General features: G+C 34.4%; 1 protein-coding gene across 2 annotated transcripts; it reads left to right on the forward strand.

The window, feature by feature from the left end:
- Nucleotides 1-10,793: 10,793 nt before the first annotated feature.
- On the forward strand, nucleotides 10,794-18,435 carry LOC18441506 (glutathione hydrolase 2). Of its 2 annotated transcripts, none has more exons than XR_016055852.1 (6): nucleotides 10,794-11,500; nucleotides 14,830-15,348; nucleotides 15,457-15,735; nucleotides 16,788-17,052; nucleotides 17,209-17,346; nucleotides 17,971-18,435. XR_016055852.1 is itself a non-coding variant. In XM_088867322.1 (6 exons), the coding sequence occupies exons 1-6, from the start codon at nucleotides 11,117-11,119 to the stop codon at nucleotides 18,187-18,189; spliced, it is 1,755 nt and encodes a 584-aa protein (XP_088723448.1). In that variant the 5' UTR covers nucleotides 10,794-11,116; the 3' UTR covers nucleotides 18,190-18,435. The 2 variants fall into 2 exon arrangements, 1 of the variants encoding a protein (XP_088723448.1); XM_088867322.1 differs by having other exon boundaries at nucleotides 15,457-15,686.
- The last annotated feature ends 741 nt before the right edge of the window (nucleotides 18,436-19,176 follow it).

Here is a 19,176-nt window from a genome sequence, read left to right on the forward strand (position 1 = left end):
CCCAACAGCCCACACGCAGATCATCTCGCCCTCATCGCCCACCAGGCTGGCTCGTTGACTACAAGTGCGCTCATGTTACCTCTTCCTCCATGACCAATCACTCTACTTCAGCTAGTTATTGCTCAGGTACTGATCATCCTCTTACTCATTATATTTCCTATGAAAAATTTTCCACACCTCACAGAGGTTTTATTGCTGCTATTACCACTAACGAAGAATCTAGAACTTTTACATCTGCTTCTAAAGATGCTCATTGGAGGGATACTATGACTGCAAAAATAAAAGCACTAAAAGCCAATAATACTTGGCATGTTACTCCCTTGCCACCCGAAAAACATGCCATAGGGTGCAAGTGGATATACAAAATCAAATACAACGCTGATGGGAGCATTGAGCAATATAAAGCTCAGCTTGATGCAAAGGGGAACACACAAGCTGAAGGAATCGATTACCAAGAGACCTTTGCTCCTGTGGCCAAATTGGTCACTATTTGTTGCTTGGTCTCTATTGCCACTGCTCAGCACTGACCTCTTTTTCAACTAGACGTGAACAACGCCTTCTTACATGGAGATTTAGCAAAAGAAGTCTACATGCAACTCTACCAAGATTCCTTTGAAAGGGGGAGCATGGAGAACACCTTGTTTGCCGCTTAAAAAAGTCTTTATATGGCCTTAAATATGCTTCTCGCAATTGGTTCTCTAGGTTCTCCACGGCCTTTCTTTATGCTCATTTTCAACAATTCGATGTTCACTCTCAAAACTTAGGACCGGATCACCATCATCCTAGTATATATTGATGACATCATACTAACTAGCAATGATAACTCTACCATCGAATTCATCAACTGAGTTTTGCACTGTCACTTCAAAATAAAAACCTTGGCTTACTTAAATACTTCCTAGGCATCGAGCTGGCTCGGCCCATTTAAGGCATATTTCTTTCCCACAGAAAGTACACACTTCACATCCTTGAAGAAGCAGGTCTTCTTGGAGCCAAACCTGCTGCATTTCCCATGGAGCAAAATTTAAACCTCAATACTAATGATGGCAAAGCTCTCTCTGATCCTGGCTCCTACAGATGACTTGTTGGGTGTCTTATATACTTGACCATCACAAGATCAGAGATTACTTTTTCAGTAAATGTTTTTAGCCAATTTATGCAAACACTACGCCAACCTCATATGGATGCAGCACTCTGCATTCTCCGGTATCTCAAATCCAACCCAAGGAAAGGCATTCTCTTGCCATCATCCAACAATTTCAAAAATTAAAGTCTCATTTTTTTTCAAAATTATTTCTACCCTTTCTTTTCTTAGATTTAAAAGAAGGTGGAAATTTTATCATGTGTACGACCTTCCTTAGAGTTGATGTCAGCGCATGCTTTGCTTTCCTCATTTCTTCTTCTCTTTTGATAATAGTGATGAGCACCTCCAACTTTGGTGAGAGAGATGACATAAAAGTTTCTTATGAATTAGGAAATGCATTCATGATATGAATCACTTGCATGGATTCAATAGATTTCATGCAAGTGTCTTCCATCTCTTGGATTAGTGCACGAAAAGCGTGCACATGATCTGAAAATTTGGTTCCCTCTCCCATCTTCAACTCCTTATATTTTTTCATAGTCATAGCTTGTTTCATGAGAGAGGGATTCGTATATTCTCTCTCAAGCCTATCATAGATACCGCTTGTAGTATAGATTGACTCATATTTGGAAGCATATGAGTCGGTCATAGCACACAAAAGATTTTTCTCACATCTCAAATTCCTCTTTTTCCAAGTGGCATACTTATCCTTGATTGCTTGAGATGAATCATCACTTGGATGATGAGGACTACGCTCATAGAGTATCTCTTGCAAATGTTCCTCATAAAGGATATATCCAATCTTTCTTTTCTAATATGCATAATTGGTCCCATCAAATTTTTCTATTTTTTGGATCTCTGATGTAAAAGTTATTACAACCATTTCCTTCTATTCCAAGCAAATATCTTGATTTTTAACCCAAAAAAATGACTCCTAATGGCAACAAGTAACTTGGCTCTAATACTAATTATAGAAAGACCAAGGTGATATTGTCGGGATATATATATATATATATGGGGTCTGTCAATTTTATAATAACTTGTAATTTTCGTATAAAAAATTCTTAAAATTATCTAAAAATGTATTTTCGTATCTAATTATAAAATTTTAAACTCCAAAGATGGTTAAAATCATGTACATCTATAAACTTGTGAAAATATTTAAAATGGACGGTCTAGATTATGTGTTTCAAGAAGCGCCATTTTTAGGACTCAAAATCAATTTTTTTTACATTTATACATCTCAATGTCGAGATGATTAATTAAAGGGTCTTTCAATATTAAAACAGCCTTTTCCCAGGAATTTTTGAGGTGCATATGTAATTCTATATTTTAATATTGCAACCTTATATAAACTTTTCCATATATATATATATATATATATATATATATATATATATATTTCTCACCCCTTTATTTTGGCAAAGATAACTTACAGATGGTCTTATTACAATAACTCATGCTTTTAAAATAAAACAAATAAAACCAAGATATCTTCAAACCTCGTTGCCACTGAAAATAATTTTCTTTGAATAAAAAAAATAATCACTACAACTAATGCTTGAGAATATAAAGACAGTGTAAATAAATATGCAAGAAATAAAAAGACAATACCTGAGATTACCCTAACCGGGTTTATTACACCCTACACCGAATCGCCACCATCCGACGGTGCCGGATCGACGATCAAGCTTCAATCTCAACTGAGAGAAAAATTTAAAGCCAAACTCTCAATGGAATTATGAACCCCTCTTAATTACAAAACTTCAACGTAAGTTTCAAAACTCTCAATATCTAATTCGAAAGAACTCTTGCTACCAAACCTTAGGTATAATAGTATGAGAGAGAAGAGGTGAGGCCACTAGGTTGGGGCATGGCCCCAATTGGATTTCGTAGAGAGGGAGGGTGATGTCCCACCTCTCGTAATGATAAAAATTACACTAACTAGAAAAATCTTCATGTACAAAAGAAGGATACATAAGTGTCTCATATTTCTTGAACACAATAGTAAATTACTCTATAGTGTAAGCAACCTAACATAATCTATTAGTGTTTGGCACCTATATCAGTGATAAAAATACCAATTTTAAAATTGGCCCTGTAGAAATTATACACTTGTACACCATTAAAAGAAGGGAGAAGGTAGGATTCAAGTGAAGGGGCTTTATAGTGGGACTATTGGGACCAATATCAACAAATGAAATTAACTTTCCTAATAATGTTTTAAAAAGAAATATGAAAAAGTTTCTTAATTTATAAAGTACGATATCCTCAATGTGAGGACACGCATAAACAATTATAAATACATATCTTCATTCCATACTCTATAGCTATTCCAGCTATTTTTGGTAGAACAGCTAAGAATCGAACCTCAGACATCATGGTTATGGTCCTTGGGCCTTCAATAATAAGCCGTGCCTCTCCCTATAATTGACACAATTTGTCACAATTATTGCATTCATGTCCCAAAATTTTCTGAAACATTCTAGCTAGAAGGTTACATGCTTCTGTGGCACCATATCGTTCATCAGTCCCTCAAGTAAAACCCTATCTGTAAGTCTTGTAGGATCACCAATTTTAGAAGTATAACCTACTCAACCTAGTGAACAACCTCAAAATAAATATAAAATAAAAACAGAAAAAAGAAAATGAAAAATGTCATTACTGTATGTGTGCCTAAAATATCCATAGACCACAGTTATAACCAAGGGTGTAGGAACTGAAATCCATTTTGAAAAAATATATAATCTAGTGTTTTTAAAGTTCATCTCAAAATTCCAGGGCGGACAAGGTATCTCTTTTACCCAAGGGAGTAAGTCTATAGTATGCTCCTACTGGAATACACTACATGCACTCATAATTTTATGTGTCCTATAAAAAATACATTTCCCTTAGTATCAGAAAAAAAAAAAAAAAAGATTTTTTTTTAATTTTTCAACTTGTTGGATAGACGATGATGGCCCTTGTGACAGTATAGTTTGAAAAACAACACCTCATAACTATAGAGTAATTGGTCCTTTATCCTCAGGCCTACAAAATTAGGCAGTTCCCTAAAACCTTCTATTAGATAAAAGGGGCAGTCTGCATACGGATGCATCCGTAGGTGTAGAGGTAAAGTGCACCTTCAAATTTTATTATGGCGTATAATTTTGATGTAAAATATGTTTAGAATTATCTCAAAATCTATTTTTATGAAAATCTTGAAAAAATGGACGGTGTGGATAATATGTTGTAAAATACACTATTTTTTCCGATGATTTTTGAGAGGCATCTGTAGCTCTACATTGTAAGATTGCATCCTTATATAAACTTTTTCCTTAAATAAATAACAGATGAGTTTGTTTTGATCTAATGAATGCCAAGTCAAATGGAACATAAAAATATCCATACCAACAATTAAACATGTGCAACTTCCCCAATTTTCACGTTAATATTACCACTAAAATAGTCACTCCCACAGGTATAACCTAGTGGGAAAATAGGTTTCATCATTAGTTGCCTTGACTTTGAATAAAACAGCCAACAAAGCTAATGAATATCAAACGGTGTCCCTTTGTTAGGCCTTTCTTCATGTCTCCTACTGTGCATTCCTTGTTATAATAGATACTTTTACATTTTGTGTATAAGTCAAAGGTTAAGACGTTTTCAATTGATTTTTTTCTAGATCCTGTTTAAGCGAGATCATCACCAGGTTACAATTTTTCTTATATATTTGAATTTTATTTATTGGATATGGTTTCAATGAGTCAGCCGACTCATATGTGACCCCCTCCTTTAAAAACATCTTCAAAAAAAAGTTTCAAGTAAATGTATTATATATTCATATCTAGGCCAAGGTTATCATGAAAAGTTTTATTTCTTGGCATTTTTTGGTACACTGTCTGGACATTACTTACATTGCACAACATCCATCTTAGGATGGACAATCGTCGATCAGCAAGCTCTTGCGCCCGTCGACTCACGTCGAACTTTTCCTTATTTGATAGGGCATGTAATAAGTGGTCTAGGCAAACGAACCTAGCCCGTTGTTAGGTGCCCTAAACACATGGTTATAGTGGTATTTTTTTAAGAATTTTTTACATCTCTCTTTAATTCATGTTGGAAATTAATTTTATAAGGGTTATGTTAAGATGCTTACACTATAAATTAATTTATCATTGTATTCAATAAAATTTAGACACTTATATATCATTGTTTTTTTACACGGAGTTTTTTTTTTTTTTTGGTAATGGTATTTTTGGTTGTTAGGAGTGGTATAACATCATCTACATAGAATGTGATGTTACCCACATTAAACATTAAATGACACTTGTATGTTCCATCTAGATGATGTCACATCCATGTGGATGATGTCACACCCCTCCCAATGACAAAAAATACCGTCATAGAAAAAATACTCTATGTACAAAACAATGGTATATAAATATTCAAAATTTATTGAACATAGTGATAAATCAATCCATAACATGGGCACTTTCACATAACTCATTTTAAAAATTAAAATAAAAATAATGAATTAGTGTTAGCTCCCTTGAATCTTGGATCTTGTTTTCACTCGAATGGAAGGTGTAAAGTCAATCTTTGTCGGAGGTTTTATCTTGTGCATCTTTTAGATCTCACTTCTCTCCATTTGCAATTCCCCAAAACCCCATCCGCCTTTTCTTCCCATCATTGCTCTTCTCTATCGCTCTCTCTTTCCTCGAGCTCTACGTCCCAAAGCCCTCTCTTACCACGCGGAGCAATCATCTGAACCTCCACAACTGCAGACATTTGGTCCTCTAATCATGCAGGCTTAGCATCCGCATCATTTTGCATTCATTTTATTAATTTTTTATGGAGGTTTCATCATTTTTAATTTTTTAGTTGAGCCAATCTCAAGAAAATTGAAAATTTATGGATTGCAGGAAGTAATCTCTTGTACACTGTATCGAACATGTTGATTGTTTTTCATATCATTATTTTTTTGTATGAATGTTTAACATGAAATAAAAATATCTACCAATTATGTGGAACTTATTGGTGTTTTATTTCCCACCAGATTGATTCATGGTCATCATGGTGGTTATGTTAAGCGCAGTCAGAATGTTAGATGGACCTAATACAAAGAGAAGAACTAAAAAGCCACACTATATAGTGGGGACAACTCACTCCAGTAATTAAAACCGCATCCAAGGTTTATATTGAGCTATAACCCAAGCGATTTGAACACTGTATATCAAGAAAATGACCAGCTAATGGATTTAGTAGATGATGAGGATGTAATGTCTTTGCTGATGGTGGCATCCAAATTCCAATAAGAACACTCAAGGAAAAATTTTTTTTTCCAATAAACCGTATTCTTTCTTTATCTAATAATTTTCCTATCATCATGTCACATTGTGTATTCAAAATACGACTTCACTGGAACCTAAAAGTTTCTCCAAGCCAAAAGATTTCATGCTCCTTGGGAGCACACTGTCCATTGACAGCCCAGGTAAAACCCAATCTAAATGTATTGGTTGGACCCCAAATTCTGGGGATGTAACCACTTCAACACATAGACTGCACTTGACAAAAAAATTCCAAGTCGCACTCTCGATGCAATTGAAACAATAATGTCTCAAGACTGAATATATAGTATTCAATTTTTTGTTGGCGAGATATAAGTGCTACAATGCTTAAAAATTGAAGCTTTTTGTTTTAAAAATGATCATTTAGTGATTCTTAGGTGTTTCCGTAATTTTTAAAAAGAAAAACAAATCAACCCAAATGGGTTGTATGCCTTAGGGAGTAGGAGTATAGTATGCTTCCATGGGAGCATGGTATACGCGCACTTTTACCTGATTTTCCCTAAAACAAACTTTGGACCATCAAGTTATTGGATGATAACCCTAAACTTCGAGGAGGTCAAAATTGGTTCTGTTTTTCATTTCTTACTGGTGTTCACAAAGGTGGGTCAAATAAGATCATTAATTCTAGGTTGGAAAAAACTATTTTCTTTTAGGAAATTATATCACCTAATCAAGTGGTGGAGTTAGGCCATATAATATTTTTCCGGTTATAAGTCGGTGAAAATTTTATTGACCCTTGTGGCTACTCGAAATTAGACATCACAAAGGTCATCACCATCCAAATATGGCTTAGAGGTGATCGAAAAGGAAGCGAGACCAAGTATCATTGTCATGTGATGTGTTTCTCTTTCCATCATCCTTCAATCCACTAATTACACAGTAAGGATCCTCTAGGGTGATGAATTATTATAGCCACGAGGATTATAGTTAGGGAATAATCATCAAAAGTGAAAAATTTACGGCCAAAGTGTTATCTTGCAATACAATATTTGTCTCTTACTGATTTAATTCAATATGTGCAAAGTTTATGGAGGCAAATTTGTCCTCTTATAATACCTAAAAACAAATGAGCAAAATATTATCTAGCATATTTACAATAAGAAAAATATTTCATACGAGTTGGACCCCATTTCTAGGCATGCGATCTAAAAAGTATAAAGCATCCATCGTAAAGGTCGATGCAAGTCGGTGTTCCATTTATGTATGCCATCCAAAAAATATAAAGCATCTATCTTGAAAGTGGATGCAAGGAGGTGTTCTATTTAGGTATGCGGTCCAAAAAGTACAAAACATCCATCATAAAGGTGGTGGATGCAAGTAGGTGTTCCATTTATGTATGCCATCCAAAAAGTATAAAGCATCTAACTTAAAAGTGGATGCAAGGAGGTGTTCTATTTATGTATGCGGTCCAAAAAGTATAAAGCATCCATTTAAAGGTGGATACAAGTGGTGTTCCATCTTAAAACAATGGAAACTAATTGTCCAAATGTTTTTTACTAAAATTATTATTTTTTATTTTTAAAAATTTATTTATTTTTCATATTCATGATCTTCATGTTAACGATTACATGCTTTTAAAAATTAAGTCTTAAAATCCATCTAACGATCCAAAAGTTTTCTTAACAAAATTATTATTGCTAGTTTTTAAAATTTATTTATTTTTCATATTCATGATCTCCATTTAAATATTATATATCTTTAAAATTAAGTCTTAAAATCCATATGATAAAAGATTTATTAAGAGGCCTGCATTTCTACATATACAGAAAGCTTGCTGCATAAAAACCGCAATTTTACATATACGGCGTTGGCCGCTTAGAAACCGGGTCCTTTATAATAAGTGTAAAAAGTGCGTTGGCCGCTTAGAAACCGGGTCCTTTAATAAGTGTAAAAAGTGTGTACAATTGCAGCCATACAAACCTTGAGCACTCTTGCACCCTCGCATATATGTGCACACACTTTGTGTCCCATGCAATGGTCTACGCGAAGTGTTTTCCTACAAACACGTCGCTTTCCCTTTTGTATTTTCCAATTTGGGACTAAAAAACTATTGCATATCTCTCTCTCTATAATACATGTTACAAATGTTACCCGCTCGAAATACCGTTATTATAAAATAAGACCTAGAATTCATTCAAGGAAAAAGTTTATATATGAGCAAGGCCGTAAACAATTAAATTAAGCTGCACGTCAAAACTTCGTTAGAAGAGGTTGTTTTGATGCTTAAAAATCCCAAAATAGATCATCTCAACCTCAAGATATATAAACCTGAGAAAAAAAAGACCTCAAATCTTGGAAATAAATCATTAAAAGATGTAATGTTTATCTTAGAACATTAATTTTCAAGTATTCAAATATTTACTCCACCTGCATTAATTTTGAAGCTTTTATAATTAGAGATAAAAAATTTATTTTTAGGACGTCACCAAGATATTTAGAACTAAAACAACATATTTTGATGCTATTTGAAGGTGCGCCTTACTTTGTTTGTTTAAGATGAAAAATACTAACAATTAGAGGTATTCAGTGTTAGGTAAATGTAGCCATCAAAGGCCTTATGAGTGCTTGTAATTAACCATTTAATATAAATGAAATATGAACTTAGTGGGTGTGTGGTCTCTCAATGACCATACTATGCAAATGATGTTTGCTTTTGCCGATCTGTGCTTGACGGTCTAGGTCATTTGATTAGGAAAACCTATGTTACTTAGGCATGAAATATTAATCAATAAGGGTTCTAATAGGTCATTCTTTGATGAAATCGGAGTATGTCAGTTAAGTGAGCCAAGGGACTATGTGACCCTTGTGTGTGATGGTGACTTTCAGAGATGGGGGTCAAAGGCTTATCCATGCACCATCACATGACATGCATAATAATAGCAGTTTTGGAAAAGTGAACTGCTTCTAATGGTGAAGTTTATGTATATGCGAAAGATATCCTTGTGCACCATAGGAGTTGTGGTCACATCAGGTGTAGGTGGCCTTGACACGTCTTTAGAGGAGGACCTGTAATCCATAAATTAAGATTGCGACCCCTTGACTCATCAACCAAACCTAGGTGACCCGCTTATGAGCCCCTGCTTGGACTGTGGATCATGGGAAGCACTAGGTTGGTTCGATAAAGCAAGTGTAGTATGTAGTCCACAGTTGAAGGTGGAGTGCCCCATGTTTATTGATTTAATTCTTAGACCATATGGGTCATTTTTCCATCTTATTAATTTATTATGATTTTTTTTTGGTAATATTTATTTTAAAATTATTATTTGACTTTTATAAATCTCTAGATATTTTATTTATAAAATTCTAATTTTTAACTACAGAGATATTCTTTTTACAAAGGTTTACATATTCAAATAAATTTTAAAATATATTTTATAGACCTTCAAAATGTTTAAAAATTACATGGAGGCCCATTATGCACATGGGCCCATCATGTTCTAGAAGGTGTGGCCATGAAGCTCCCTCATGGGTGGCACTCCCCACCCTCTTTTAAAAGTCTTTATAAATTTTGAAATTGCCATCTTATGTATTGAGGTCATATGGAAGTTTTGACTTGACCTCAAAGATGGCTATTCACTCAAGGAAATTTTAATTAATCTTTTGGAAGGTTCGAGAGGACTAGTGCAAATTTATGGTATGCACCTTGAGTAGAATTAATTTTAATAATTCTTATTGATGGGAAAATAGTTTAGAAATGGGAAATAATGGTCCATGTCACTTTCATAATGTTAATGGTCCATCTACAGAATGGTTGGCTCAGATCTCTCACCCCACAAAACACCATTGATTGACGTCTCACATTCAATTTCAATTAAGAGACAACTACATGAAACCCTAAAAAACCTTAAACCTAAATTTCTTCTATAAATAGATAACTTCCCCTCCTCTATTCTCTAGACCAAAACCTCTCTCTTCTCTCTCTCTCTAAAGACTCTTCACTCTCTCTCATGTGGGGCATGCCCCTGCCCTAGGTTCTCTACTCTCTCTCCTAGCTCACCAAGGAGAGCACGACCCAACATGGAGCATTAAATGGCACTAGTGTGCTTCTTGTAAGTGATGTGACACCCCATGTTGATGTTATATCCCTCCTAATGATTGAAAATATCTTTATTAAAAAAATGTTCTAGGTACAAAACAATGGTCAATAATTGTCCCAAATTTGTTGAGCTTGAGCACAATGATAGATTACTCTATAGTGTAACCACCCTAACATAACCCGACGTAAATAACAAAGATACATAAGTGTCCAAATTGTTGAATACAATGATAAATTATTCTATAGTAAGAGCATCCAAACATAACCCAACACGAATACATATATCCATATTGATCTCACATAACTAGAATACATATATCCATATTGATCTCACATAACTAGTAAGGTTTCATGCACGTATGGCATACAGGACGTGCCGGATGGTGTCATACCCATACCTATAGGAAAATTCTAAATAATAAAAATAATGTAAACTATTTTTTTTGGGTAAATAAAGTCAAGAGGGATGTGGGGCCTACACTTTGGTGATATTGAAAGGATGCATTATTGGTGCACATGTGGCGATGGAAAGAGCCTAATATTCAACCCTTCTCCATGTCTCCATCACATGTATTGGGACCTCATAGTATTTAAGGGCCCTAAGGCAAATCCACAATCTCAAGGTGTCTTTCTCGCTTGTGTGTGTTAGTGCTAAGCATCATCCTCATGGCCCAGCAGCACTCTGCATCTCAAAGCTATGACTTCGAAGATTCTAGCACTGAAGCCCAATTTCAGGCCCAAACACCCTCTTCTTTTATGGATAATGAGCATGACTATGTGCCCTTAACACCCTTGGCTATACCAGAAGTGATCACAGTAGAGCATGGTGTTGTAGCGGCAGACCATGGCATTTGTTCGATTGAGGGTAGCAGAATTCTTCAGAAGGGAGGTAATGCAGTTGATGCAGCAGTTACCACAGCCTTATGCCTCGGTGTTGTTAGCCCGGCATCAAGTGGCATTGGCGGGGGAGGTTTCATGTTGGTTAGATCTCCAAAAGGTGTTCTAGATTGCTATGACATGCGAGAAACTGCTCCCAGAGCCGCTTCAAGGGTAAAAGAATGAATACATTTGCTTTTTTGTTATTTAGGAAAAATAAAGGAAATTGTTTTACTCTAATTATCAACTGATTTTTGGCTTTCATGGCCCTGTCAGACTTTTAGAAAAATAACAAAAATAAATTGGACAAGCTTTTTATGCTTCCCCTACAGCATAGAAGTTTTATCGTGCCCCTTATCCAACTGTCCATTCTGAATGGAGGGTTAAGAGTGCCCTAATTTCAATGTCACGTCTCTACATTATTTTATTTTTAATGTTTTTTTCTTTAAACTATTTTGACACCAAGTTTTTGACGTCCATTCGTCTATTAAACTTGCACTAGCAAAAAATATATAAAAAAATATTTTCAATAAAATAAAATAACCAAAATACCCCAAAAAGTTTCAAGAGGAATTTTGGTCATTATATTTTATCGAAAATTATTTTAAATATTTTTTATAGGTGTTCCCCAATGAAAAGATGACACGTATATTCATACAATTTGTATAAATAAAATTATAAATAAAATACTTTGAGACGTCGGATCTAAGATCAAACAATGAGTGGCTCTCTTGATAAAAAATGGATAGCTAGATGGTAAGGGGAGGATATAACTTCTATGTTGTAGGGGGAACATAGAAAGCTTTCCCTTTTATTGCAACCTTATATAAAATTTTCCCTTTATGGGTGGGGTTTCTATAAGGATGCAACCTTAAACAATCCAATTAAGGCGAAAAAATTCTTAGTATTATTTTAAAATCTATTTTCATACCTAATTAGAAAATTTTAAATTTTAAAAATGGTTAAAATCAAATAGATCAATAAATATATGAAAATCTTGAAAATTGACGATTTAGATATTGTATTGCAAGATGCACTATATTTGGGACTCAAAAACTCTTTTTTTTTCATATTCATACATCTCAATGTCTAGATGATCGATTAGATGGTTTATTCAACACTAAAATAACATTTTCGATATATTTTTGAGGTACATATGTGATTCTCCATTTTAAAGTTGCAACCTCATATAAACTTTTCCCTTTATATATTCCTTTTTATAATCGTGCGTGATGGAGTGGGCCTTTTGGCTTTATTTACGTTACTTGCATTTCTTATGTCTAGGGTTTTATTAGAAATATACATGTTTGACCACGCAGTTCAACAGCAAGATTCAAAACCCCAACACCAGTATGGCCCTATTGCAGAGGCCCATACCATTTGCCGAGCACACTAATGAAGCATTTGTGAAAGGACCTGGTTTCTATGCTGTCAAGCCCGGGAATGCGGGCTGCCGAATAAAACTATTTTGAGATTGATTTCAGGACTTAATTTGTAAGTACACGTAATATCTAACATGGAAATCATGAATATGAAAAAATAAAACTAAAAATAATAATTCTAATAAAAAAACATTTGGACCGTTAGTTTTCATTGTTTTTGAATGGAACATCTACTTGCATCCATCTTTAAGATGGATGCTTTACACTTTCCAGACCACATATGTAGACATGCGGTCCAGCCCGCATGAAACAATTTTCCTTTGTTGAAAAGCAAAAGTATCTTATTCTTTCTATACACTATTTTTTTTTAATTATTAATATAAATATTATTATTATTATTATTATTATTATTATTATTATTATTATTATTATTATTATTATTATTATTATTATTATTATTATTATTATTATTATTATTATTATTATTATTATTATTATTATTGCTATTATTATTTCTATTATTATTGTTATTGCTATTATTATTACTACTGTTATTATTATTACTGCTGTTATTATTATTGCTATTATTATTATTATTATTATTATTATTATTATTATTACTATTATTATTATTATTATTATTATTATTATTATTATTATTATTATCATTATTATTATTATTATTATTATTATTATTATTATTATTATTATTATTATTATTATTATTATTATTATTATTATTATTATTATTATTTAACAGGACATGAACTTGGCCAAGTTACTCAGACTCGGCCGAAAAACTTGCCTCCGCCAAAGTTCGAGTACCTTGGCCGAGTAACAATGTTCTTGTGTGTTAAATGGGCAAGAAAGAAGGAGCCGTATTTTTTGAACTAAATTCTATATAAATTGAATATGAGGATCTATATTTCCTCAATTCCTCGACTAAATATCCAAACCAAAGGAACCTTCATGAAGTTCTTTTTAAATACATTAAATGATTTTGATGAATTTTTTTTTTTTCATTGTATTATTATTATCGCTTTTATAATGTTATAAGTTTTTATTCTCGTAGGGCAGTGCCCATCAATTGCTCATCCCTCATCCCTAATACTTGTGGCATGAGAATGCAATATTTTTAAGGGAAAATTATGGAATATCCATGTATAACATTAGCCCCAACGTCATTCTCGTTGAGAAGTCTCCTATACTCAATTATCCGAAAAAAAATCTTCATTTTTGAGAGAGAGAAATAGAGAGGGAGCAAAGTGAGACGGAAATTTCATATTAATTTTCTAATTTTACTTAAAAAGGGTACTTACATCCAAATTATAGTAAAAGTGCCTTGGGGGGGTGAAAAAAAGAAAAAGGTAAAATTACAACAAAAAAAAAAAACCCTTGACTCAACTTTCTTTACAACCTCCCCAACCAGCCTTTTTGTGGCAACTTTTAATCGAAAGTTTTTTTTTAAAAAAGTACGGTTAATTCAAAAAGTCATAGTTTTTTGGACCAAAATGCTTTCCTCATAGTCGTTGATTGCCATCAGTCTAGCACTTGTAAATGAGATTTGGCATATTGTTGCTGCGGTTCGACAGTTATGATGCCTCGTTCTGGCACTCATAAATGTGGTCCAGTTGATTATTGCGGTGATCTGACAGTTTTTTCGGTCTGGCACTATAATGCCTCGTCCTGACACAATTTGCATGCGATCCAGTAGATATTGTGGCATGGGTTCCTGTGCAACAATAATATGTGTCGGACCTCTTTGGTGATTGTGGCGCTTTCATGTTTTCATCATCTAAACTATGACTTTTTTACTTCGAAAAAGTTAATTTGGAAGGTAAAAGTTGTAATAAAAAATTGGTTGGGAGACGCTGCACAGAAAGTTGAGACAAAGGGATTTTTGTAATTTTCCAAGAAAAAAGAATGTCTTTCGGGGTAAAAGTATGAGAGAATTTTATATGATGGATATTTTAAAAAGAATGTCACATCCAAGGCAAATGTCACACATAACATGGTGACTTTACTAACGAAATGCCTAAATAGTCCATATGTTCCGTTTGTTTTTTTTTTGAACAAACAAATACTCAAATGCCATAATAATGTAAAAAATTATATGTACAGGATATGTATGAGCATAATCCCGCAGGAAAATTCCAAGGTGGACTATCAGTAGCAGTTCCAGGGGAATTAAAAGGTCTCTATGAGGCTTGGAAGAACCATGGGAAGCGTCCTTGGAAGGAACTAGTGCAACCTGCAATTGATCTAGCAGAGAAGGGATTTCGGGTGTCTCCTTTTCTAGCATATGAAATGGAACAATCAGAGGATGCAATATGCAGAGATCCCGGTTTACGTGAGAAGTTCATGAAAGATGGAACGCTATTGCAGCCTGGAGACCTGTGTCGCGACCCTCAACTTGCGAGCACGTTGAAGAAAATTGCAGATAAAGGGCCCTCGGTGTTTTACAACGGTCGCGTGGGGGCCGATTTGGTTGATGATATCCAAGACAGAGGAGGGATAATCACATTCGAAGACTTGCAAAGTTATACCGCTAAACGCAGAACGCCAATTTCCAAAAAGGTCATGGGGCGCGAGATAATTACGATGCCGCCTCCTTCATCTGGCGGTGTTGGCGCGCTACTCGTGCGTATTTTCTTCTGAATTAACTATATCTCTCACTCTCTCTCAGACACACACACAAACACTTTTCGTTGGTGATTGACTACCTGAAGGATCGATTTTCTATTATAGGTTTTGAATATACTTGCTCAATATGATGAGCTTTCTGGACCCCTTGGACTGCACCGTATGGTTGAAGCAATCAAGAAGATGCTTGTAAAGAGAAAGGGTCTAGGTGACCCAGACTTTGAAAAACATGTTGAAGATGTTGTAAACGATATGCTCTCCGACGACACAGCAACAGATTTGAAGGGCCAAATAGATGATGACAAAGCTAGCGATCCGTGGTCTCATCTTAAAAGGTACTCATCTATACGACAAAGCTAGTAATCCTTCGTCTCATCTTAAAAGGTACTCATATATATTCTTAAGGGAGAGTATATAATGAGGCCATTTATGGGAGATTTTTACTTTTTATTTTATTGTTATGATTTTTTTATAGAAAATTGTTTTATGCGGGTTGGACCACATTTCTACAATAACGGTCGAATGGTATAAAGCGTGCATCTAAAAAGATGGATGTAAATTGGTAGTCCATATAAAAACATGAATAACTAACGATCCAAATGTTTTCTTAATAAATTTATTATTTGTAGTTTTCAATTTTTTTTTTTCATATTCTTGATCATAATGTTAAAGATTATATATTCTCTAAATATTAGGATCAAAATATATTTAAAAAATATATTTATTGCGAGGCCCACATTTTTACAATATGCAGGTTATCTGCATAGAAACAATGTATTTTTTTTTTTATTGCTTACTATTGTTATTTATTTATTTATTATTCTTTTAGGGTGTTGTATGTGAAGGTATACTTATATTTTTTTTGTGTGTGTGAATCAGTGGGGATATCGGGCCCCTACCTGTTTTATTAATAAACAAAAGAGGTTTTACATAAACTCTTTTTATACAACCCTTGGCAAGGGAATAGTAGTAACATCATATGAAATGTAAGCCATTACAAAATAAGAGGGGGCGAGCATGCCACACAGTGGCTTCATTCATAGAGACCGCTACCTTGGCCAAATATATATTCATTTCATTGAAACTAACTATATGAAACAAATTAGGATGAACAGAGTGGATTTGTTTCAGCATAAATAACACAACATTATAGATTCTCATTTCTATTTAGCAATAAAATGATAATGATCTAGAAAGAGAAGATATTGGAAGGATTAACCCACATCCCTCTCTATGGTTGTTGAGAATTTCACACAAAATATTGTCCTCTAAATCTCTTCATGCATGTCAATGGCAATGCCTTTTAGTGGCTAAATGAAGACTTATCTCTTGTCTAACCACATCGTGAGAATTTCATTACAAAACCATTGAGCTCGCTCTTTCCCAATTTTTTGAACTTTGAACTTCCACATTAAAAACATCATCTTTTCCTGCAGGTTGAGGCTACTTCGTGACCATGGCACTAGTCACTTGTGCGTCGTCGGTAGGCACAGGGGCGCAGTTTCTATGACTACCTCTATTAATGGCTTATTTGGAGCATTGTTTAGGTCTTGTAAAACAGGGATAATACTCAACAATCAGATGGATGATTTCAACATCCCTACAGACATTTCAAATCCCACTATACCTTCAGCAAGTGCAAACTACATCGAGCCATTTAAAAGGCCCTTATCCTCCATGATGCCCACCATATTTCTCAAGGTCCTCTCTCTCTCTCTTTCTCTCTCTCTCTCTCTGGTCTTTTATCATCATTTTAGGTTTTTTCCAATTAATTGGGGTTGGCTACATGAATCTTGGCTCTCTCTCTCTCGTATGAGAAAATACCTTCTTACTGCATATTCCATTTATGCTACATAGGATCAAGAACTTGAGGGTGTGATTGGTGGAAGTGGAGGACCGAGAATAATTCCTACAACTATACAGGTCCTCTTGAACTATTTTATTCATCAATTGGACCCAGGTTCTTCTGTTTTTTCACCTAGACTCTACCATCGGGTATATTTCTGCTCACTTTTTGCTTCTTCATACATTCATGTTTTACTTTATGTTTCGGAGTAATTTGGATTTGCTTTAGGAGTGTGGAAGATCATAGCCAAGGTGCCCCATGAGATAACAAAAGTCGAAAACTCAAAATATCATTAACATCATCATTAGAGCCTTAATCTAACTATTTAATTTGTTAAAATATGATCTACAAAAAATAAGAAACCAAAGAGAGTCAAAGTTCAAAATGAATTGTAATGGCCTTGGGATCAAGGAGATTGTAGAACCTCTCTCTCTCTCTCTCACTCACACAATGGGCTAGTGAGAAATATTGTTGGTTGAATACATATATTTTTTAGGGATTATATAATAATACATCATTTATTTTTGGTATAAGATGGTCACATTCACTTTAGCCATTGAATGTGCATATACTAGATAAAAGTATTTCACAAAATTCAATAAATTTTATTTTGAACTTTTTGCCCATACAATGACACATTATCAACCCCCCGATTTCAGATGTAATGGTTAATGATGATTGTGGCTGCATTGCATCAGAATTAAATAATCTCACTATATACATTTCCTATTTCTTATCATATTGCAACCCTTTTTATTTTATTTTTTTCGCAGCTCCTACCGAAGACTTTAGAATACGAAAACTGGGACACAGTGACTAATTATCACATCGAAATGCCCAACTATGATAGGTTGGTCCTGAAAAGTAAAGGTCATCTTATTAAAGCAGTATCAGACATGTCGCACTGCCAAATTGTGATCCAGGACCTAATAAAGGGACAGCTCACTGCCGTAAGTGACCCAAGAAAGGGCGGGACCCCTGCTGGTTACTAAAATAATTTCTATTTCCATTGTACCTTTACTGCTAAGTTATTGGCCTTCTTATGGTTTGGGCTCAATAATGAGTATCTCGTTAATGGCCTTCTTATGGTTTGGGCTCAATGATGAGTATCTCCCTTGTTTTTCTTAATAATGTTTAAGGCTCCTGATATTACTTGGATTTGAACACTTTGTTTGTTAGTTGGATCTGTTATCAAGTTTACTGCTATTTGGATTTGATTGACTCGTTCTTGTCCTAAACCTCATTTTCTTAATTGTCTCTCTATCCCTCTGACTTTACCGTTATTTGGATTTGAAAAGATGAGTACCAATGTAATAAATCTCCGCCCGCAATGTAAAATGTGGAAAGACCTATGCGATAAATCTCTCTCCAGATTATTGAAATGCACACAAATTTTCTTGGGAAAAAATTATATAGGGACACTCTTTCGACCCCAAAATTACCAAATGAGACATTTTATGTAAAAATTAAAAAATTCTGACATGCACAGAGACATTTTGTTTTTTACAATCTTCCATATATTTGGCAATGACAACACCGAACATCAAAAAATCCCACAAAATATTTATGTGTCTTCTCTGTCCAGTGTAGGAATCACCGGACAACAGTGTCTTTTGAGTAGTGAGTGCATTGGCTAGTCATGGAAATGCTCGATAGAATGGACGCTTTCTCCCATGGAGCATCATCCACAAGTATACAATCTCCCTCTTTATCTTCCTGAGGGTGTACTAAGATCTAATAGCTTCAATTCATAAATTAACTTCAACAAAAAATAAAATAAACACCATCTATGCACATAAAAAAATTAGCATCTCAAGATTTGAATATGGACCGTCCAATATTTTGAGGGTGAGATCTTGTTATTAGAAAAACTTTAGTTTTAGCTTTTGAAAACAAAAGCGTAGTAATCTTTAGGTGGTTCCCAAAATTTCAGTTTGAAAGAAAATCCTTCGAAGTCATTCTTCTCCCTAGGGAGTATG

Source organism: Amborella trichopoda, chromosome 5 (genome assembly GCF_054954075.1).
Source record: "Amborella trichopoda isolate Santa Cruz 75 chromosome 5, AtrichopodaSantaCruz75HAP2 v2.0, whole genome shotgun sequence".
Classification (NCBI taxonomy): Eukaryota; Viridiplantae; Streptophyta; class Magnoliopsida; order Amborellales; family Amborellaceae; genus Amborella; species Amborella trichopoda.